This window comes from Platalea leucorodia (assembly GCF_965183815.1).
Source record: "Platalea leucorodia genome assembly, chromosome: 4".
In the NCBI taxonomy this organism is placed as follows: Eukaryota; Metazoa; Chordata; class Aves; order Pelecaniformes; family Threskiornithidae; genus Platalea; species Platalea leucorodia.
Window position 1 is genome coordinate 79,701,885 of NC_138826.1, and position 24,664 is coordinate 79,726,548.

The 24,664-nt window shown below is 37.7% G+C and overlaps 1 protein-coding gene across 2 annotated transcripts in view; it reads left to right on the forward strand.

The window, feature by feature from the left end:
* The window catches only part of KITLG (KIT ligand), a 56,189-nt gene that overhangs the window by 26,407 nt on the left and 5,118 nt on the right, over nt 1-24,664 (forward strand). The window contains exons 3-9 of one of the 2 annotated variants that reach the window (XM_082311044.1): nt 7,509-7,571; nt 12,244-12,423; nt 14,349-14,511; nt 15,404-15,499; nt 22,140-22,249; nt 22,750-22,826; nt 24,457-24,540. In XM_082311044.1, the coding sequence (XP_082167170.1) occupies nt 7,509-7,571; nt 12,244-12,423; nt 14,349-14,511; nt 15,404-15,499; nt 22,140-22,249; nt 22,750-22,826; nt 24,457-24,496 (729 nt within the window). In that variant the 3' untranslated portion in view covers nt 24,497-24,540. The remainder of the gene's footprint in view (nt 1-7,508; nt 7,572-12,243; nt 12,424-14,348; nt 14,512-15,403; nt 15,500-22,139; nt 22,250-22,749; nt 22,827-24,456; nt 24,541-24,664) is intronic. The other variant, XM_082311045.1, reaches the window with a different exon arrangement.

Here is a 24,664-nt window from a genome sequence, read left to right on the forward strand (position 1 = left end):
ACTGAACACTTAACAAGCATACCTTCATCTACATATTAACAACACATATAACTAAATTATGGCTTCATTATGGAAAAATGGTTGCAATACCAGCATTAATATTATCAAATACTTAATTTGAAATCCCTTGCATTTGCTGCCAGTGCAGTGTTCTTAACTTGTTTTCTTTGGGCACTGTTATATATATTGGCACATACGTAGTGTAGATCTCTGGGGGGTGCTCTATAGTCCTACTCAAATGCTGAGTTCTTCACATTATGCCATTTAGGCAGAATTCTGAAGTATTGGCATGTTTATTCAAGATAATATTTAATCTCTTGAAAGAGTATTAAGCTTTGATTTAAATCTGTTGAAAGCACCACAGAATAACAGAACTCCTGTGAGGGCTGGTGAAATTGTTTAGTACAGGGTTAGCAATAACTTTTTGTCAATTATGTATCCTCAGAATAAATGCTTTAACTTTCCCTTTAGTACAATTTAAACTTCAAGAATGTATAAATACAGGTTACAAAAATTTGCATGCAGCTTGAGTAATCACACTTTGCTTTTGAGATAAAGAAACCTAATTTCATAAAAATTAGGTTAGTCTTTAATTTGACTGTGACTTTCTGTGTCATGTTCCTACATCTTGCTCCAGACTAGTCCAGCAACTGCAGTTCTTGCACATAGCCCTGCAGCACTATGTTTCCATATCCCCACCCTCCTCCACATCCCCTCTTATTTCTCCACATGCAGCGTGGTTGCTCGGTCCCTCCCATGCCCCCTAGGCGTGATGCCTACCTGAGCAATGTTTTGAGCGCTTGCCCGATTTATATCCCCTTTTGCTTGGGCTGCTGCCTGGGCAGGAAGGACTTTGTGTTGTTCTGGTGTATGTGCTGCTTGTCATGGAAGAAAACCTCTGCCAACTGTCCAGGGTGCACTGTGCTTCTGCTGCTGCCAAGCCTGAGCAGAGTGGGGTAGGGCTGAGCTCTTCCAGCCACTCCTCAGTGAGGATGCTGTATGGTCCTTGTCCTGACTTACACCCATACCTTTCAGATCTCTCTACGAAATGCAAAATTTGGGTGAAGTTAACTAACAAGTTCAAAGGTATTTTGGGTTGGAGAAATAACAGAGAGATGCAGAAAATACAAAGCCCAGGCACCTGGATTCTCTCTGTTTTGAGTTGTGTGTCTGAGAATGTTTTGAGGAAAGTCTGTATCCCCGTTTTGTCTGTCTGCGTTATTATTTGCATAGATTTTTCTTGTGGAAATTTCTATAAAGCCACTTGAGAATTGAAAGGATAACATGGAAATAAGCTTAGTATCTTAAATTTAGTATAAGAACTCTTGGTTTCAATTAAACTGACTATATTGCAAGTTGGTCATTCTCTTTTGAAATGCTACACCATGACAACTTGACATTGAGGACAATATAAAAAAATATATGTGTAATAAGGTTTAAAGTATTTTTAAAACAAAGTATCATTAGCTGACAATGTGAATACAAGAGGGGAGAAATTCACAGCGAATACTGACTGATTACATTACTTTGCTAAAAAGTACTATTTTTTATGCTATATGGAGTATATCCTTAGTCCATATAATATGGACTCCAACATGATATTGCTTATAAATATAGTTCAGAAGATCCTACAACTCTTGTAAATTACTATAGGTGTTTTTGTACCACTTCTGCTGTTCTGTTTTTTTGAAATAAAATATACTCATTGAATTAAGGAATGATATTCTGATGACTTACATCTTCAAAATTAGCCATAGCACCCATAGGTGGTTGGGTTCTTTATTGATCCTATTGGCCTTCAAAAGTCTTATTTCTGCGCTGATCCAAAGAGTTTGTGCCAGTAGGACATAATGTCTTTAATAAATGTCCTCCCCTTTCAGACTGAGAGCAAATTGTAGGGCTGAGGATTTCACAGGAGTCAATATTATGTGTACAGTTATTGCCCATAGTTATTGTGATGTTATCCACAAGCTCTATCACACTTGCTGAGAGTGGTATGACAGTTGTTTCTAAAGGCTTTATTCTCGGCCACACTGTCATGTTCTTTAAACTCTCCACAATCATGAGTATAGTCCCATATCTGTGTGCAATAAACTAGCCATTCAGCAGTAGTACACAAGTCCCATCATTTAGCTTAGGATATTAGCCTCTCTTCCCCCTGTCGCATCACAAATGCTCAGACATCAGCTTAGATTCAGTATGGCCTGAATCCTCCACTGATGCAGATTATGATCTCCTCCTCTCCCCAAAATGTTAATCTTCCCTGAGCCTTTTCTCCTCACTGTAAAGGTCCATCACCATCTCTCTCCAGCCATTCAGGTCTATAACAAAGGTGTCCATTTTGGCTCTTGACACTTCACAGACCCTTGTAAGTTCACTTTTAAAACCTCCGTTGTTTTTCCTGTCAGAACAGGAAAAAATGTTTTGTAGCTCTCTGTCCATACAAAGTCACTTTTCTTCCAAATTCTTGGTGGATAAAAATCCAGTCTACTGGAAAGTCTTTTTCTCGTTTTGACTTCTATAATTTTGCCCTTCTGTGTATTAATTTGCTGCTCTGACCCTGTATCTTCTACTTATTTCCTTCAAGCTGTTCCTCCTTTTTTTCATTATCAATAGCAAGCTTCTTGGTTTTGTCTTCAAAGGCACTAACTATTAACACTGCCTGTGATGTCTTAACATATGCTGAGTTTGCCCTCTTGTTCTAGCTTCTCCTCATTATTTCCATGGTATCTGTTATGCTGTTCATGGCCCCAGGAAAGACGCTGTGCCACAATTCCCTACCAAACTCTTTTGCCTTAGCTTGATACAACCTACTCTTCATTTACTTCGTTCTGGGCTTCTTGTTCCAAGTACTGTGAACCCCCTGTATCACTAATAGAAAATCCCTCGGCATGACTGCGGCTGTGTTCTGCTCGATTGTATTGTATTCCAGGAGTATAAGAAGAACATGCCTCAGTCAACACTTTCTGTGAGTATAGACCGTGAATGTCTACTAAGCCTAAGCTATTGGAGAATAAATAAGGCACACTGTGCAGTGTCTGAAAATGTGGGTCATTTGCCTAATCAAATTTGTGTTGAGTGATAAATTGAGGACAGATGTATGGTGTAACTTGTTTTCAGTGGTGTTAATCTGGATTTTCACTAGCTTCATACTAGACTCATACCAGAAGCTAGAATCGGAATGAAAGAGCAGATTCAATAACAATAAGGTTTCTGAGCATTAATCAACCTAAGACCAAACCGGACTGGTATCTATTCATACAAAAATTGCTTGTATTTTCTGTAAAGACTAAATTTATTCAAATCTTTACAATATAATTTTGTCCTGTGAAGAATGTGTCCTAAGTGAAATGATTTTAAGAAGCAAAGAACAATTGAACAATCATTTTTGTTTATTTTTTAATAGTGGGAACTTTAAAAGAGCATAATTTCATACCTATAGAGAACGAAAGTATTTAGAGAGTATTCATTCTGCATTACTAATCACTTGAACTCCTGCTTCTTTTTTAATGAAGATGTCTGGAGGGAAACACAGTACTTGATGAACAAATGTTCCGTATTATGAAACTGTAATTGCAGCACCTGTCAATAAAGCCTGTCCCCATTGTTCTTTTCAGCACAGTAAGTCAGCAGGAAGCTGCATTGCTGTAATTGTGACACTGATTTTGCATAAGAATTAGGAATCTGTTGTATATATGTTTGTTAAATATGAACATCAAACCTACATATAAGTAGAATTTTCACTGAGCTGTGCAGTATGTATAGAATGTACCTACATATTTTGGTTTCATCCATTAGCAAAATCTAAGATATTCATCTCTTCTTCCATGATCTACTTCTCTAAAGCAATTTTTTTCTTTTGAACATTGGAAGCCCAAACAGTAGTCAGCATTTACTGACCAGGTTGCTTGCTTGAGACATGCTGTTTCAAACACTTTGCCTTCACATTGCATCTTTGCTGTAAATGTGTACTTTACACTCTCTGCAACATTTGATATTTATTTTTAAATGGATCTAACTCTCCTGAGTGAAGGGGTTATAAAAAATGATCCAGTGTTGTTATTCTGCAAATAATCTGCCACTATGGCTGTAAGAAGTGTGAATGGAAATCGTTAGCATGTTGTCTTATGCCAAATGATGAGGATTTTATTAACTGCTTCATTAGCAGATGACATAGAGTAGATTACAGAGATGATGGACAGAAAGTGGAAGCTCCTGCAGGAAAAGAAAAGCCAAGGATGCAAAGAAGGGAGATGCAGTTATTAAAGAGTAGGAAAAGGGGAATGATGAAGAGAGAAGTGGGAGGTGGAAATGGTACCCAAAAGGAAAGTATGGTTTTCCCATCATATGCCTCAGAGTAAAAAAGAAATCCATGCTTGTCTCCTTAAAATTTTCAGAACAGTCACAATAAAGAGAATTTCCAAGAGCAGTAGCCCTCATTTCAAATCACTTGACTGCAGAGATAGGTAATGTCTCATGTTCTGCTGTTGCGATGAAAGAGTAGTTTATGGAACCCAAATCGCTTTTACAACATCCCTTTTTCATCTCCCCGTCTATGTGACCATGAGCATATTTTAAAAGTGTATTTGGGTTATGCAACGTTAAAAATGCTGTATTAAATATTCAGCCCTCTGTATGTCAAAAGCAATCTTACATTCCTCAGTTTGAGATTTTGTTACAGCTGGGAATATAGCACTTAATGTTGGGTTTATATGGATTTAAAGGCATAAGTCTAAGTTCCCTGTTCTTCACCTCTCCTCAGAGCCTGACAGGATTTCTACAACCACACACACCCACTAAATCAGACGAACTTTTTGTGGCATTTTAATTGCAATGCAGGGTTCTTTTAGTTCTATGCATTACTTTCCAAGATTGTCAGTTGATGTTCTCTATAATCATCAAAACTGTTACTTTTGTCTAAACCGAGGTAAGTCATGCAGGCAGGTGTTTTGTTGCCCCCAGGTTTGTCTTGGTACTTAAGGAGTTGAATACAGGAACCAAAAAAGCCATTCCAGAACTCAGGGAGGTTCAAGGGACAGTCCCTTTCCATCCCTCTTTGCTCAGGCAGCTCTGAGCCCTCGTCCTCTGCTCCTTGTTGGGAGCCGCAGCAGTCAGGCACCCCACACAGAGTGGATATGCAGAGTCCTTTCATTCCTTTCAGGATCATTTCAGCAGTTGAAAATCAAGTGTTGGTTTTGGATCATAGTCTTGGTGGTTAGTCTTCAACAAAATTTCAAAATTCATTTCAGGAAAGCAAGAGAGTACAAAATGCACAGGTTTAGTACAAACATATCCTTCACTCTTACATCAGGGGCTCTACCCTATTTTCTGTGCGTGAGCTGGGAAGTCCAACTGGGACACAAATATAACTCCTTCGCTTTGACTGAGCTCCATCATTTACCATCAGCAGAGCATCTGGCATGTGGAGTTTAATCAATAAAACTTTAACAAGTTGTTTCGTCTTGAAGCAGGGCATATATTTTGTGTTTGACACCCTCCCCCCCAATGATCTTCATTTTTAGTAGTAAATTCAAAAATATCTTTTCTGATTCACAGTATGTCAAGGAGACAAATATCTGAGGCTGAGCTGTATTCTCCGGCTTTGTTTGAGAAGCTGTAAGAGCTCTCGGGCAGTTAGATTTTTTTAACTGTGCATGAAAAGTGCTTGACAGGCTCTGATGCCAGTAAAGTAGATTGTATACATAATGCATATCAATTCTTGTAGTGTTCATTGATTTGGAACAAATGTAATCTTCCAGTGACCTTTCTTAAAGAACGGTGCTTTTGCTGACATTGCTAAGTGTTGAATCGCTCTAGAGTGAGTATGGCAAACTTTGCACATACAGTAGCATCTTCACTATTTTTGCTGCTTGAAGTGCTGTAGGTAATCCTACCTCTCTAGGCACACAAAGAAGCTGGAAAAGAAACTGGATTACCTATTAGTGTGTCATGATGTCAAAATGGTTTTAAAGGAAGGAAAATATACAAAAAATTGTGGATGAGGATTTAGAATAAATCAGATGCTCTAAAGAAAGAACAAATGTATTGCAATATTTTTCAGCATTTATAGTGTCTTGAATCAACTCTCCAAAGTGCCAGGTAAATAGAAATTGATATAGAGAATTTTAGTGGCACTTCTGCAACTGCTGCTTTGGGAATGTGTAGGTATAAAAATAAAAAATAAAAAAGAACATTGATCTATGGAAAGGAATTTACCAGGATCATTTGTATAAAACTTGGTTTTTAAAACTATAGGAGTAAGCTAGATGTCATTAAACTGAGGGATTGTGGCTCAGCCCATGTTGTAAATAAAAAAATGTTTGGAATTTACTAGTGACTGACTGTGCATAAGTATTGTCTATGATCATTTCGAGAACCATAACATTTTGAAATTGCTGTTTCAATTTTTAATTAAAACTAAATTTTAATTAACAAATAAAACATTCTGTTGTGTCAAACTCCACAGGAGAAAAAAAAATAATCCCTGTGCTGGTTGCTATAGAAGCAGAATCAAAAGCAGCCATAACAGAATGATCTTTAACCTGAAGAAGTAGAAATGGTTTGCTGAACAAAGTATAGATTCTGGCTCACCAAAGGAATTATGTATGTGCTTATTGTCTTTTGACTAAATGGATTTCAAACAAGGATGAGAAATAGCAATTGAATCTTTCACTGATACAAAAGAAAATAGATTTGCTGTATCACTAAGCATCATAGTATTGGTAAACCTTTTGAAAACAGTAATTCAAGAGATTGTGGATCATGGCAGTGTCTCCCTCGTCATCTCCCCACTCAGCACATTGCCCAGATGATTAATCACATCCCATGGTAGTGCTGGATCCCAGCTGTGGCAGATTGCATTGTATAATTCAGTGAGAACCCTTCTTCCCCTCCTTTACCTTGTTTCAGCACACCCTATACTCACCCACATCTGCAAAGCCGTGCTCAGCTTACGTGTGCAGAAGGTCTCCTTTGCCCCAGGACATTGCTATGATATAATTATATTGCCCACTGTTAGTAAGAGGCACAGCTTCCAAGTTCAAGTTGTGCTCAAGCGTTTTTCTGACCTGGTACATAACTAAGCACAAGGCAGGTGAGAATTTCTTTAGGTTTGGATGCTTGCTGAAGTTGGAAATTGTTTGAAAGAAAAAGGCTTAGAGACTACTGAGTCCTCTACTGGTTGGAGTGGTTGGGTTTACACAGAAATCATCACATAAACACTTCAAGACATGCCATTAAAAGATGAAAATGCGGTGGAGTTTCTGAAGTAATGAATAACCTCAGATCACTTCTCCTCACCACGTTACAGAGGTGTGGAAGGAGGCTTCACTTGTAAGCAAATAAGTCAGTAGCAGTTCCACAGGAAACTAAGTATGTAAGCTTTTGCACCTGGTAGGTTACTGAAAATTTGTGTTGAATATTTGACAGATTTTGTTGAATACAGTGATGGAAATTAAGTCTTACTTTGTGTAGTCAGTAATAACATTTTTATTATCTGTTTATTGTAGGTTGGAAATCTCCCAAATGATTATATGATAACCCTTAAATATGTCCCGAAGATGGATAGTCTGGTATGTACAACCACTTCAAGTTAATCCCAATAAAATAGCCCACTGGAACCAGTGAAGGCCTAACATTTTGTACCTAGTCCTATGGCTTAGAAAGTTACAGTTAAATAATAGTTATTTCACTTCCATATGCTTCACAAGTATTCATTTAAAAGAAAAGTGGAGAGATTCCTGCAGTCACTTATAACCTTTTTAAATACAGGAATCTTAGAAAAATGTCTCTTCATATTAAATTTTTTAACATTTACTCTGGAAAAAGTCAAACTGCGTTATTATTTCATCATGTCAATTGAAAATTGTTGCTTTCTCAAAGAAGTAGTTTCTTTCTAATTGTACTTTGGAATATACTGGAGAATGTCCTGCTCATTTCAGCCAGTGGAAATGCCATTAAAGCACAACAAATACTGAGTAGCCAATAAGGAGAACCCTAAGTTCAGCAAATGGTAATGTCAGTAACTAAACAAACTGGTAGAAAGTGAGGACATTATTCCATTCAAACAGGCTTTGGATTATTCTTTCTATATAATCCCATAGTTAATACATAGTGATATTTTCAAATAAGCATCATCTACTTTCTTTAAAATTTTATAACATTATGTGTTAAAAACTTTTTCATATTATCTTATTGCTTATTTTACTAAATATTTTTGATGTTTTTCCTTAAATTTAAAAAATATTTTTTGAAGGATGCATTGAAAATGCTCTTTTGGTTGTGGCATCCACTGCAAGAAAAAGGAGGGAAGGAAACAAGGTGAAGGTAGAAATTATGCTGAATGCTATACTGTACTATATTGTTTTAAGGAAAGAAAAAAAGTAAGAAAAAGACTAGTTTGTCAGTTAAACTGAACAATATTGTGCTTTTCTTAAGAATGAATCATTGTACACATACATCAGTAGTTGGAAATCATCTGGTAGATATAAGAAGCTGGTTTTGTGTCTGTACAAAGTTTTCATTATGAAAAAACAGTTTATGTGTGATACACATATAAAAAAGCATCCTGTTCTACAACATTGTAGCAAATGTAGCAATATTCTCTGTTGATATTGGAGAACAATGCCAGAAGCCACATTCTCTCAGTCCTGAACAACAAGAAGATGGCTGGAGGAAAAGGAGGCTATGGGATAGTGAAGGGCCCTGAGCTGTGAGGTTATGAGGTATTATGGCAGATCTATCGGTGTTCTTATGGGTTTTGTTGGAAGCTTGAGGCTTTTACTAAAACTTAGACTACTTTAGAAAACCCAGTTTAAACTTGATTCCTTAGACAGAAAAACTCTGCAGAACAAATACTATGGAAGTCGGATACTAGATCCTATATAGTATAATTAAAACTAATGGAAAAATTTCCATCTCTGAAAATAGCTAATGTCCAGACAAAAAGGAAGCAAGACTGGCTGCCACCATCCCCTGGCTGTGGTGCTTTTTGAAATTCAGCGATTTTGGTGCCCGATGTGATGAGATTCACGTCTGTGGAGGACAGCTGTAGCCTGAGCGCTGCTCGCTAGCCTCCAGGATGAGCGTGGCAGTTGATGAGCCAGGCTGGATCGGGGCTGCTCCCTCCACTTCGCTGCTGGGGGGGCTGGCACTGCAGATGAAGAAGGCCAGGGGGCCTGCTTGAGCAATGAGTCCTGGTCGTTCTCACTGCTTAACTCTTACCTCGCTCCATGGTTCAGTTTTGGCTGCCAGTAAGCAGTTTCTTTTCTATAGTTTAAATGCCATGTCATCTTGCTGCATCATATCCAGAAACGTAGATCCAGTTTACATTTACGATGAGTGGCCAAGAAATAAATAGGAAGAAGAGAAGTTCAGAGCTGGGATTTCCATATTCCCTTTGCTCATACGCCACTTTCAGTCATGGTGATGGAAGGTGCAGCTCTTGGCCACGTGCCTTCACAGGAGGAAGTATTCAGCGGTATTCACATCTCACTTTGCCAAATTCCTCTCTGGGGATTTCCAGTTGTGTTACGCATACCATAGCAAAGGCTGGCTGAATAAGTAGGTTTTACTCCGGGTTCTGCAAGGTCCCTGCAAGCTGGGAAACCCACAGCTTTGCATAAGGTGAATGCCCTTTATTCATCTCAGAAAGAACTGAAATGGCGCTCTGCCATTTTTTTAATAGATTTCAATCTTCAGTCTGTGCATGAAGTGGGAAATGTACCCAAGGTAGCAAGTCTCAAATGTAGATGACTAAAGGTAGGAAGGCAGGGTGAATGCAAAGCAGATGGGAAGCCAGTGTAGTGCATGTAACAGGAACAGACTGACCTGATCCATTAAACAGAAGGGTTGTTGCATTATGCACTAGCTCAAAGCATCTGAGTGGCTTTAAAAGTAGTCTCGCATAGAGTGAACTGTGTAGTCTAACCTGAAGGTTAAAAGGCAAAGATGACAGCAGCAGAGACTGAACTCAGAAGAGGAGATAAACTTCAAACTTTTAGATAGGTGTAGAAAGAAAAAGCTAAATGAGGACTACCTGGAAGTACAAGGGAAGTCATGTTTGCAGTTGCCCTAAAATGTAAATCTTGGTCAGAGTTTACACAAAAAAAGCAGAGTTAAACCTCCATTTCTCCTTGCAAACAATGTCACATTTCTCAATTTCAGCAGTTTCATCCCTGTGTTTGGTAGGTATTGAGATAGCAAGTGATTGCACAGCTTGATATTACTGAAAAGAAAGCTTAAAGCTCTCGTGAAATACAGCTTTGTAGGTCAGAACGGTTCAGTCAGAGGAGACTCCCACGCACATGCTAAACCATGGGAGCAACAAAATAGATTCCCTGCTGGAATCACCAAATGCTCACTAGGAGAAGCGGCAAGCTTTTGCTAGTCCCTGCCAGAGGAGAATGCACACCCACAAAACCTCAGAGGAAAAGGGTTTCCAGGTTTGCAGTTCAGGGAAGCACAGAAGTTCTATGTCCGTATTCCTACACCAAAGCAGAGGCAAATGCATTGTCTGTCTTGTGAGAGCACTGGGACATGGCACAATGCATGCTGCTTGAACAGAGTACGTTTCAACAAGGTTTCTCTGATTTATTTGCTTTTGTCTCTCCCCTCCTGTTGTTGTGCTTGAAGGAAAAAAGGGAAGCAGAATCAAGCCAAACGCCATGCATTTCACATTTTGTTTCATTCTTTTTTAAGTCATTGTTGAGATAATTCCAGGTCGTAATACTGACTTGCCACTTCTTATCTGTGTAGGAGAGTTGCACACAAACGTGAAAAGTCAGGTGGAGCTGAACAATGTGTTTACATTTCATTCTCTAAGCCTGGAAGTCCAATAGTCGGGTTAGTCTTCGAAAGCGTGAAGTGTGTTTTTCCTCACCAAAAACATTTATGCATCAAGGCAGAACAACACTTGTGTCACCGAGAAAGTAATTTGTTGCCGGGTGATGATACTGGTAGTAGTGGATACATTTTTTTGAATAAAGAATCTGTAAGCAGGTTTATTGAAGAAATTGAGTAAAATGAGATTAAGTCTAGAAGTGGATACATCGCCAAACACTTACTGTGTGTTGCAGAAGGTGGAATGGATGGATTCAGTGAATGCTGCCCATCCACTGGGCAGCAATTGGAAACTGGTTTAGTGACACTGAGAGTACTTAGGGGTTGCTTCGCTAAGATCTTCATACCTGGCAGGCTTTAATGATCCTGAGACATTTTCAACCATTGAAAAAATGGCTTCACATATGGAATAAATTCCCATAACATTTACCATTAAAAATTCAGCATTTATTGGGAAAGGATTTCCAGGTACATGTTGCAGTGTGGCTAATGCATTACCTGTATTTTTGCTGACCATATTGAGTTAGGGTTTTTCCTGGGCTGGGTGGCTTTTTTATTTACTTGACTACTGTTATGTAAATCTAAGCAAAAGAAGTTAATGACTCCCTCTAAAGCAGCAAGATGAATGACCAGGTTTCAATCAAATGAACAGCTGTACAAACTTTATCTGCAAACTAATTGCATAGGTGTCAGTGAAAGGATTTGAGCTCTATTCCAGTGGCACAGATGTGGCAAATACAACGACAGGCTGTGCAGAACCCTTTTGTCGGCAAAAACTTGGGAAAAGAAAGACACTTAGATCTAGAAACTGTTCTCAGGAATGGCATTTAGTGAAAAAGCTGAAGAGAAGGAGTTAACTAAGCTAACTTGTTCAAAGGTGGATAAAAGCAAACATGGATTTCATGCAAAACATTTATGGAAACCTTCCTCAGAAGAGATTTAAATCAAGAATCTTTGGGGTTAACTAAGTCATGTTGGGTAACAATAATAAAATGAAAACTGAGATTGGTTTAAAGAAAGTCTGGAGAAAATTGTTAAAGCAGTAGTTATTTAAAAAAAATAAATAGGTTAATGAAAGCATGGAAGAGGGTTCATAGTAGGATGTCCCAAGGCTCAAATTCTCAACAGACTGATGCTTAGCATTCATTAAGAATTTAATGAAGGGATGACATTTAACAGACAACCATAAATACATCAGTGTCAGTGAGAACAGAAATTTTACCAAAAGGGCTGAAGAGAAAGTTGGCCACACTAAAGAAGACAAAATCTTAATTTAGACTTTCAAGATAATTTAAATTGGAAAGAACAGTCTAATCTACTTTTGCACTCTGAGCTACTTAGCCAGTTTTTGCAAAAGTCTGATATTTAATCTACCTCTCTGTTTCTCTTTTTATCCCCTGACAGCCTAATCACTGTTGGTTGCATTTGATGGTGCCTGAATTTTCAAGGAGTCTACATAATCTTCTCCAGAAATTTTCAGATATTTCAGATATGTCTGATGTTTTAAGCAACTATTCAATCATCAATAATCTCACAAGGATAATTAATGATCTTATGGCATGCCTAGCTTTTGATAAAAATAAGGTAATCTTATGCAGAGTTTCTACTTTTATGCTAGGTATTTTTATTTGACCTTTCTGTTGCACAGCACTCACTAATAGTTTAAAAATGTCCAAAGCTTCATTAGATTTGTTCTCATTTCTATTCCTGTACATCTGAAATCCTACTTTGTTTAGAAATGCACTGAGTACACTGTGCTAACGTTAGCTAGTCGTTATCTCCTGTTTCAAAGTTAAATGGCTTACAAGGAATTACAGTATATACAATGACCTGTGTACAGTTACTTAAGTAGTCAAAAATGTAACCATCATCTTTAAGATAATTAATTCATTCTGGTCTGTTTGAAGCTGGCAGAAATCTTCCTTGTGCATCCAGTTTAAATTATTCATTTTGTTAGTGATCCTAATGTAAATTTAAAGATGACGTGGTTGAAGCTATTAATATACTCTTACTATGTATCACAGTGTGTGAAGTTCTGAAAGCTTCACCATGGTTTAATGAACTTTTTTATACAAAGACACAGCAGACTAGAGGATATCGGCCCATTTCCATGTGTTTCTGGCTTCCCACAGCAGCTGGAAGGATTCCAGGAGTCCCACTCAAGAAACATCTGATTCTCTTGTGTGAAAATGATGGGGAAAAAAACCCCTAACTTTCTAATCGCTTACCCAGCTCTAACCAGTCTATCCATAATTAAAAATAAGTTCTGTAGTCGAAGGTTGTGTCCCACTGAACAAAATGGGCAAAATCCGTCATGTTCTTTAGGGCAAGGATTTCATCTTCCATATACATTTATTTTTGTCAAGTAAGTCCTTAGCTGTTGTAATTGCACCTTTTTAACATCCAGAATGAATTAAGTGGACTAAAACACTCAATCTTATTTAGAGTGGCATAACTTTGTAACCTTGTCATATATTGGCATTATATTGCTGAAAGTGTTTAGACATTCCCTACCTTTCCATTTCAAACTGAATTCTGTCCAATCTTCAATGTATCTGTTTGTTTATTTTTTTTTTCCTATTCTTGTCCTGATGATTCAAAGCACTCAGATGGGATGTGGTTGGGGAAGAGGAATTTTATTTTCTAGAATGAAGAAGTAAATATCCTGTAATTCAGAGAAACTACTAGCTATTGATTTCCTCAGAGAAGAATGATCTTAGGTCTAGTACTTTCAGCATTAAACATAAAATAATTTTGGAGCCAAAACTAGGAAGTTTTCTCTAGTACATACTTAACCCATGTTCTTACCACTGTCCTCCTTCTTGGGAGTACAGTGTAACCCCAGGACAAATTCGCATTGCTGGCATAAGAAACAGTTGTTATGAAAGCCAGAGTCAGGTAAAAAGGCACAAAGAAGATAACCATCAATGATCTTAACAAGACCTCAATATTGTTGTTTAGTCTGGCATAACATACTTGTCTGTTAGACCTCAGAGTAACTGGGCTTCCTTGTTTATAGTCCTGCTCTTATTTTTAGGTACATTATCAGGGATCTCAGCCTGCTTCTGTGCAGTAGTGTATCCCAGCTATTGTACTCTGTTCCCTGTACTATTATGACAATAGCTATGATTGTGTTGTGTTCCTGTGTTCAGATTAAAAGGATCATGTGGAACATTGCAAAGTAACATGAAGTCAAGGTAATTTTTTTAATGAGGGAAATAAAAAAAAAAAGTCTCTTAATTTTCAGCATAGGATGGGAGACTACCTTTCATTCCTTGGCAATTTTACAACACTGTATTAATAATTTCTATTTGCAAAGCTAATTTGAAATCCTCAGATTAGAGGGCTTGTATGTTTTATGAAGATTGTATACAGCAAATTTGGTCTTCTGCAGGTTAAAAATTTAAACTATTTTGTGTCATCTTTGGATATGTGTATCATCTGTTGAGGTGCTGAAATGAGCATCTCTCTTGACCTTCTTTCAAGCTGAATTCTATATTCTACCCTAGGATTTTGTAAAAGAAAATGGTCACCTTTATGAAGAAGGTCGCTTCATTCCTGAGGTTTTTTTTAGGCACTTTAATAGTACCATTGAGGTCTACAAGGAGTTTGCAGACACCTTGGATAAGAATGACTGCATTCTGCCTTCAACAGTAGAAACACCAGAGAATGGTAAGATGGCTCTCATTTTGGGGAACAGATTCTAGGTAGATATAACTGGGTGATTTTCCTTTGATTTCAGAGATGCTAAGGATCTGATGCTATACCTCCATGTCTCCTTTTTACTGGCAGTTAAAATTACTACCAACACCAAAGCTTGTATTTCTGTTCTAGGTCGAGTTCTGTGTGGCAGTAAAACTAGTGCCATCGTTCCTACTACATCATTCCTTAATATAATCCAAATAACCTCGCAATACTCTGCTCTGTTTCTTTTCATCCCAAATATACCCTGGATGATCTTTTTACATTGTTCTTCTTATCTTCTATTAATGCTCTATTTAATTTTTATAAGGCAGTAAAGGAGCCTAAGATTACACTACTGAAAGGATAGGAAGCTAGGACAAGTTGTAAATTGCAGCAGCCTCAAGTCACCATATTGATCCCACCCCTCCTGAAAAGGGCCATGTTTACTTAATTTAAAAATTTTAACAAGCTCAAGTCAGGCTCCTGCAGTTCATTCTCATCCTTCCAGTAAATGGAGGTTTTGTATTCTCTTTTGTTTTACTCTCTCTAGTGACAGCTATTAGCTTTTTAATTAGGGCAACGTATCCAGTTGCACAGTTACACCAGTAGTAACTAGAAGCAGATCAGTGCCATAACCTGAGAACTTGTTTAAAGCAATTGCTTTTCCAGAACAGCTATTCGGCAGCAGCTCAGTGTGTAGACACATCTGCCTCTTAATAGGACTGCCTTTTTTGGCTTAAGCCACTTTATAAACAGCCCTGTAGCCAGATTTTTAAAACAGCCCTATAGCCACATCAGAGTAGCCCTATAGCCCATCATCTTATATAGAGGGAACTGTATTTTAAGTTACATAATGCTGACACACTCATTTTCTATTTAGATTCCAGAGTCGCTGTCACAAAAACATTTTTGTTTCCTCCTGTTGCTGCCAGCTCCCTTAGGAATGACAGCATTGGCAGTAACACTAGCAGTAACAGTAAGTACAAGTGATTGAATTAATATATGTGTCTCCATTTTGTGCTGGTAGCTGGTTGTTACGAGAGCTCAGAGGAAAAGAATGTCATTAATTGTGCAAATTAATGGGAAGTTACTTGTGCCTGATGGTGTACCATGTGTTTCTCAGCTGTCATACCGAAATGCAATGAACTTAGCATCTCTAAATTTTGATTAGATATCAAGTTACAATGATGTGACAGCTCTCTACAACTTGGAGAGGGCAGGTCTCTTCGTTTTGGCTGTCGTGAGGTCTCACTAGTCATATGGCCTCAGCAAACTTGGCTGTCCCAGACACCTCATTTTTAACTCTCAGAAAAGGGAGTTGCTACAAACAAACAGAATAGTTGTCCTAAATTGGGCCCAGTGTACCCACGTGGACAAAGAGGTTGCCTGTACATTGCATTTTGAGAGTACTGTCAGTCCCAAGCTTGACACCAAACCTGAAGACAGTCCCCATGTTTGCTTGCTGTAGTCGCAGTAGGGCCAGCTTCACAGTCAGCATGCATTTGGTTGAGGTCAAGGACAAAGTCACCTCACTTTTGGCAGGCTGTAATCTTCTCTCTGGCATGGCCATCTCAGTGTTTGTCATCTGTCTTGGCCAGTGGATTACATGACTGGTCACTGATAGATAAGACATCCCGGAACTGTTGCTGTAAGAGCCTCAACATTACCCATCACGAGGTCAGAAGGGGTATAGGAATCTGAGGTGAAGAGAAACAGAGAAGTTTCAGGGGCTTTTAGTTACATCATGTACAACAAGGTGAATATTCTCTGGAGCTTTCCATGTGAACAAAAGAAGCGAATTTTCCTTAGAGGTTCCTGAAATGGTGATTAAAGCTTAACCATGTTGTTTTTTCCCTTGTTCCTCTTTCCCGGACACATCAGGATAACAATGTGAATCTTTTACAGTTTCCCCCTTTTACTTCACAAGCATCTATGTTATCTAAATGTATGATGATGAAGTGTGTGGCTGGTACTCCTTGTGCTTAAGAAAACATGGGCAAGGAAGCAGCCTGATGTAGCCTGGTGGGCACAATGGTAGCTCCTGATGGTGGGACAGATGCTACTAAGATTGAGTTCTTCTCATGCTCCTTCTCTTGGGAATGTGTAATCTAGTTATTCTCTGGGGTTTTATCACCATGCATGCCACCTCTTCATTGGCTCACAGCTGCTGTCAGACTTGAAACCCTTCCTGATTGCTTTCTAATGAAGAGAAGGTCTTAAGTTGTCATTCCCCAGAACCCTCTGAGTAGAAGGTTGGAACAAAACCCACCTTTGACTCCTGGTGCCAGCCTGAGTCTCTGGAAAACAGAATTCTCACTGCCATAAATTCCTTGCCAAGAGGTCACAGAGCTAGCTGCAAATAACCTGGTGAGCCCAGGGCCAATTATGAGGCACCAGGACAGGGCTAAAGAGCGCATACCTGTCTCTCTCAGGTCTGAATGTGTGATAATTTTTGCAGTTGCTGTTAGAGGAAGAATATTCAGCTGCAGCCTGAAGCAATGGGAATGGATCAAGGAGCCAAAAGAAAGACAGATAGATTACAGGAGCAGTTCAGATGAAAGGAGTTTGGCCCAGTACAGTAACAGGAGGGAAGCCTGGCAGCGCAGCAAGTGTGTCTGTACTGTGGAGGGGAGTACAGAAGCAGGTTTATTAATCTTGTTTTATAACTGGAACTGATAATCAAGTAGGAAAAAAGCCTAATTACAATAATGCAGTAAGTCAAAGAAATTGCTTGGCTGGCCATATGCTGTACAGGTGTGTTTTAACTGATTATCATTCTCTTAAGCAATTTATTGGAAAATTGGATATCGGTTAACAGCCTTATGTAGAAATGACATGAGGACTGCATGTCTGGGGCTGGGGACAGTTTGAACTTATAATCAGATTAAATTACATTAACTGGGACACTGGATGCTGACTGGTTACACTTTAGTTATTTGTTTGGAGTTTTTTGCAGGGAGGGACCTGTGGCATCTTTATTGACATCTCTGTCTTACTCCCTGAAAATGGTCTTCAGTACTGATTTTAGTTTTGTCTTGGCTTTATTGCTGAGTAAGTTTTCTTTTTTACTTAATCCCTACCTTCTTGGAAGGAACAACAATGAATAAACCTTATTACTTCCCATGTTCTCAGAACAGCATCACTAGATTCACATTTCAAAAAGGAAAATATCTGGAGAAGAGGGGAAACCTGAAAAAAGCATCTCAACACAAACTACTGCAATATTTTTCTTTTAAATTATCTTCTTTAATTTTAAACAGTTTTAAATTGAGCAACTTAAAATTAGTGGTTTCTACACTATGTAGAAGCATTCACTGTTTGCAAAAGAACCCCTCCAGATTAATAATAAATTTTGAATCTATTAATAAAGCCTGTGTAGTCAGATGACTTGAACTGCTCTTAATTCTAAATTCAACTTAGACAAACCTGAAGTGCATCACCTAATAAACTCATTTGTGAAATAATTATCAAAGAAATTGTATATAATATAAATTAGCTAAATTATGTTTTTTTTAATGTTGTTGCTACATTTGTTGAAAGAGTCGTATTTCATGACTTCATTGTTATTACACAACAATAAAATTAAACTACTATAATAGAGTAGAATCTTGACTAAATCTACACCAAAAGCCTTAACCCAACTAAGGGTAAAATGGAACAATTATCCCATTCTAATTTTTTTTGAATGGCAATAGTGCTATTTTCATGCTTGTAATATTGACTGTAGATCTGTGGCATATTCCCATTCCATCTTTTCCCCCATAAAATTCTCAAAACACCACCACCCCCAATTTATGTAGGCTGGTTTGTTTTCTTCTGTTTGTGTTACATGACTGTAGTCCAATTTAAATGCCAATTAACTGTTTAAATCCAAGTCTAATTGGTATTTCTCTGGATCATTATACCATGCATAGTCTAGAGAATTCAGATGAGACGGTTCCTTTGTAAAGAACAAGTGTCAGGATAAGAAGTCTTGAGTCCTGGTCTCTTCTTTCAGTGGTTGAACCAAACAATAAATAATAGTCTTTTTGTTTCCCATCAGATTAATCTCATGTTTGAGATAAGCTTGAATTTACTAGCTGTTACTAATACTTCTCACTCAATTTAGTGCCATGGTATTATTTATATTTTCATGGAAAGTTCAGTGTTGCTTTCTTCCATTTTTGCCTATAATTTCCCCACAATAACTTAGCTTTATTATTCAGTACTGAACAGCTCAAAGAATGTGTAAACACAGAGGTCTCTATAACTGTTTTTAGGAAGAAGGTCTACTTTTATAATTAAGCAAAGAATACCATAGTTTAACTCAGTAATTGCCCAACAGTTTGAAAATGTTCACCCATGTTTTAGTGCAGTTGGTGTTGCCTTCTGTGCCTTTGTTCCTTTGTTCCAACTTTATAGTTCATGGAAAACCCTAATGAACAGGTGAGAGCTGCTCTGCATTTTTATAGATAAGATCTTGTGGTAATTGTGTTGGAGCTGAGCAGAGATAAACTGAAAATTCCTTTGAGATATATATGGCAAAAAAATTGAGCGAGTGCTTTGAATCATAATCAGTTGCTAAACCTACACACATGGCTCAAGGTGGAGAGCAGCTCAATAGCTTCATTGTGCAGCTGAGTGGCTTTTAATATAAATATATTTTGTTCACATTTTAATATTCCAATGCCTATGAAGACTATACATAAATCTACATCAGATGAGCTCACTTCCTAAGGGTTTCTTCCATAAGGTGCAGAGTGAGAGCTCTGAGAGGTGCTGGCCTGCTTCCACTCCCCTTTTGCACCTTGCTGGATACAGTCTATTTTAAGTGAATAATATACTAACTGCAAAGCCAGTAGTTCCTCTGGCGTTGCCCAAGGAGTTCACAAAGTTACTGATACACCTGGTTCCTCCTATTCCTTCTGCTACTCTGCCTTTACAACTGCTGGGAGTGGAAATCTTTCTGTATAAAGCTCTAAAGTTTCTAACAGAGGAAAAGGTCCCTATGGAAGGAATAAAAACCTATTGGCAGCCTGCTTGCTTTCCTTATCTCCCATTTCTTCATTAGGACACAGGTCCCCAGGAGGTTCTCCAGACTGAAAATTCTCCAACCTGTTGTGTTTTAGATGTTAGTATAAATAAAAGGCATATGAAGAAACCTGCCATAACTCATTTCATTCTCTCCAGACCTTTTAAGAGACTTTTTTCTGGACTTGAAAGTGAAATTAAATAATCTGTTGTTGTTTGCTTTTTAAGGTAGTTATGGGTTACTTAACTTTTGAATTAATTCATACACTATCAAGCTATGAAAAAAAACCTGTTGTCATTTTTAAAAGGTAGGCTGTCACAATTTTACTGTATTTAGGCTCTATCCTTGGGCTGCAGGTCCCTCCATGGACAGCTAATTATTAATTCCTTTCAGTTTTCCATAGATGCTGAAGAAAGCATTTGCACTGGAGGTATCTTCTCAGAAACCAGATTTTTCCACTTCTAGATATCTTATTGTCAAGGGACCTCTTCTGTTGTCTAAGGCTCTAAAGTTTGTGAAAAATAGTGGTGGAAATGAGGGTGCTAGGCTATCACTGATCACCCTGCATACAGAATATTTCTCTAGAAGTTCATGTAATAATCAGCATGCTTGCCAGGACGTGCTGCCCAGCATTGCAGAGTAGGCAGAGGATTTCTGAGGTTATACACTCTACCATAACATGTTATCAAATAAATTATGCTCTATATGACCTGATTTCCTTTGATTTTTTTTTTCACTTTTCCACTTTTTCTGAAGTTTGCAGGGCAGAATCCAGAAAACATGACCAGCCCCATAGGATTTACATAATTCAGTTGTATAACTCATCAGTCTCTCACTGGGAAGAATAGCTAATGGTATTAGGCAAATCTGTTGCATTTTTCTTGACTAGAGCACAAGAGCAATATAGGAATTTTCTTCTGAGAATATGCTGAGAATACAATTCAGATAAGTAATGACAGGATTTTTTTTTATGAGATGTTCAGGCTCTTGAAGGTCAGTTCTGCAAGCAGACCTCCTCTACGCCTAATCTGGGATGGACAGTTTGAGAAAAGATGTGCCCCTCCATTTAATTTCTGCTCTTGGTTTTAATGTCTGAGCAGACAGAGGCAGACTAATAGATAGCCTCTCTTTTTCAGCTGATGTTCAGCTCTGTAGAACTTTGTCTGCTATCTTTCCCTTCTCCTCTGTAGACAGATTTCTTTCACAGTAAGCTAGCATCGGTTCTGCTTGACCAATGTTTCCTTTTAGTGTGCCAAGTCTACCAGAAGTAAAATTCAAGCCTCTGTAGTCAGAACCTAGAATTTGTAAAGTGTATGAGATACAGAGATATATGTAGTATATGACCATATAAGATACAGACTTTTTGTTTTCTTACTTTTTAGTTCTGTCTACCATGACTCTAGAAAACACAGCTGAATTTCAGAGATAAAAAGAACATTTGTGTAAGAATTGCAAAATGTCAACCAGAAAATCTCAGAGAGTTGAAAATGAGTTGCTAGTTGATGATGAGAATGCTCCTTTCTAAGCTAAAGTGTTTTCTTAGAGGCTGTTTAATAATGTACTAAATGCACATTGCTTGATCCGGCATATCATACCATACATGCTTAGACATTTGCCGTTTGCATGAGTCACAAAAATTTCTGGTGCTATCAGTCCATTTTCTTTTCTGTATCTAATCACCTACACTTTTTGAGTGCTTACAGTTTGATTCTTTTCCTGTAATCTGACAAGATACCCACCATTTGAGCTGCAGACACCAAATCTTGAAATGAACCAAAACTGGGTGGATGGTGTCTAAACTAGCAGTCTCCTGTGGCTCGCTTTGCATTTCAGAAGGTGGATCCTAGGGTGACTCTGTAGGACTTTTCACATCCTGCTCTTGATCAAATAGCTGGAGGGCCACATTTTAGTCTCAGCATGTGTACAGCTCCCTGTGAGGGGAATGGAATTGTTTGTGTACATAAAAGACTAGGATTGGGGCTCTTCCGTATAAAATGTAAAAAGCCATCAAGAAATGGTAGCAACAAAATAACACACAGCTAGACTTCAGGGTACAAGGGTTTGATCTTATTGAAGTCAGCGGGACCTTTCCAGACAGACATTAGAAATGAAGTCAGGCTTATTTTGTTAAATTAACCTCCCTTGAGAGGCCTCATGTTGGTCATTCATTAGTGGCAAGGCAAAGCGTCTGTCTGCAGTCAATGGGATATGTCTTATGGAACATAAGCAAATGCACAAAGTGACAGATATATTCACTTCTAAAGAATTACTTTGTGTTACAAAATAAGACCTTTAAAAATTGATAAACCCAGAACTTTGAAGTGCAGGAAAGAGAAAATTCTCTACAAATGACAAAAAGATAATTAGTGTCGGAAGCATTCAATAAAGCTGTTTCAGAAATGGGAGGAGCATCCTTGTGGTCAAAAATTTCCTGTGAGATTTTGTGTGAAGTGCACCTCATGTACATAGCACTTTGAAGTATCTGTTCTACTATTTAAGATGCTATGTAGGTTGTGCCTAAAAGTGCTCTTGATAATAGTGTTGCCTGGAAGATAGTTTTCTGCTTTAAATCTGTCTTCACTAACAAGAACATCTGTAATTACAGAAGAGGTACTTGGCTTCATTAGCAGCTCCAGCCTGCAAGGGATCAGCATAGCACTGACATCATTGCTGTCTCTTCTTATTGGCTTTATTTTGGGAGCCATATACTGGAAGGTAAGAAATATTACGTTTAGTTTTTTACATAGTAATACTACATTTCTTAGCTAAGGGGAGGCAGGAAGAACAGAACCATTCTGCATTTGAAAGCAAGAGACGTCTCTTTTGATCTTCACTGAACTGTGTGACATGCAAATGTAAAACTGTGTTGTCAAATTCTTGAATTCCACCACCAAAGTGCAAATCCTGTCTTATCAGCATGATAGCAGTCTAATTGGAAATTAAAAACATGGGATTCCCTCAAATTCCCAGTTCTATTATATCTTGAGAAGAGGATTCTTTTGCTTTTGCTCCTTGTGCCCCTACCTACAATACAAAGGCTTTGACAGTAAAATTATACCAGTAGTAGATGTATGTTAGAGGAGAAGATTAGGCCTACATTTTACAAGATGACTTTGATATTGAAAATCTGAAGCAAACTGAAACATACAGCAATTGTTTAGGGAGTTGTTAAAGAAAGCTTTAGAATATTTATATTTAATGCATTTTCTTCCTAGAAAACACATCCCAAATCCAGACCAGAAAGTGGTGAAACTACACAGTGTCATGACTGTCAAGAGGAAAATGAGATAAGGTATATTGTTTTACTTTATATACATATATATATATGTATATGTATGTACTTTATATACATATATACAAACAAATGTAAGTTTGTCTTTGAGAGCTACTTCCTGAAGGTTTCTCTCTAGCTCTAAGACAAACACAAAAAACCCCAAACACAGAGTCTTTCTGTAGAGGCAAAATGTGTGCTTAGGGTGTGTCCTTTAATTTAAGTATAAAAATTGATATGGAGGAGATTTCTGTATATAAAATTTTATTAACAGGACATTACCTTGACTTTATCTGTCCTTACTCCCACCATGAGAAACGATTGCTGAGACCTATAGGGGAAGCAACAAAAAAAGTGAATTTTGTCTTTTGCTGTGTGGTGTAAAGCTAGGTTGATATTATGTAAATAAATAGAAAACAGTGTCTTCCTGGCTGTGCTTCTAAATCTGTTTAAATATTTTTTACATTAACATTTTTTATGTTCTTTCACTTTTTTACATTCCCCAGGGTATGTGTATATAAGATCTATGTTTTCTGGGTTTTTTTTAATGTTCATGGAAAGCTAATGAGAACTCATTCAAATCATAATAACTTCATAAGGTCATTGAGAAATGATTCATGGCCCTATTCATACTTTAAAACTGCCTTATCTGATTTTTAAAAATAAAAAATTCTGTGTAACTCAGTCAATCAAATATACCTTGGAAATAACAGTTGAAGACATTCAAAGTTGCTTGGACATGACTTGGGCAAAGAAATCTGTGAAATTCAGAAAAGGACTTAGGTATATTTTAAGTTAGAATAGTTCATGCTAAAGCATTTAGCATGGTTCAGTGGTGGACTTAGCAGTGATGGGTTAACAGTTGGACTTGATGATCTTAAAGGTCTTTTCCAACCTAAACAATTCTATGATTCTATGATTCTATTTTGAGAGTATTATTTAACCTCATATTTCAGGGTGTTTGGTCAAATTTTAACTACGAGGGATTAAGGGAAAGATCTAACACAGATGGCAGAAGGACACATCCTCTCCTGTAGGCTTCTCACACTGTGTGAAATGCCTGGTGCTGCCCGCTGTTGAAGGCAGAAATAAGCAAGGTTCTGATCTCGCAATTTTGGTCACAGGAGTTGAAATTTTCAGTGTTTAAACTTTCTAGAATAATACATTCTTATAACAAATTTTCTTCATGTACAGTACATAGAATGGAAGACTGTATTCACCAAGTATCTTAGCTGCTACAAATAACTCATCCTGCACCTCATCCTCACACGTATTAAAACTTGTGAAATGAAACGTGCATCTTCCTTTTAACTTCACAGGAAATATAAAACATTGTTTTATAGGAGGAAAAGAGGAAAAGGGAAACAGAACAATTAAATGCAAGAGATGGCCTTAGGAAATTTAAACAGGTTACATTCTCCATCAGACGTCTTCTTAAATACATGGCGCATGTTTTTTTTCTCCCTCTTTCCTGAGAAATTTGTAATATTCCTCTACAACTAGGAAGACCTATTAGCAAACATAAATTCTAATACTTTGGGTTCTCTTTTTATTACATGTAAATGTTTTTATTGTAACTAACTGATAAAACCTTCCATTCTATTCCCTTGAAACACTAGCACTGTAGTAATAAATTACCTTATTTTTTCAGTATGTTGCAGCAAAAAGAAAAAGAACATCTACAAGTGTAGCTGTTGCTTTTTCTCCCTCAACACTGTTACTGTTTCGTGTACTGGTAAGTTGCTAGAGTTGAGAGTCTTACCATAGGCTTCATAACTTTTGGCTGCTGAAATATAAAGTGATTGAGAGTCCATTTTGGGAAAAAAATAAAATAAAACAAGACTTGTTATCAGTAGGCT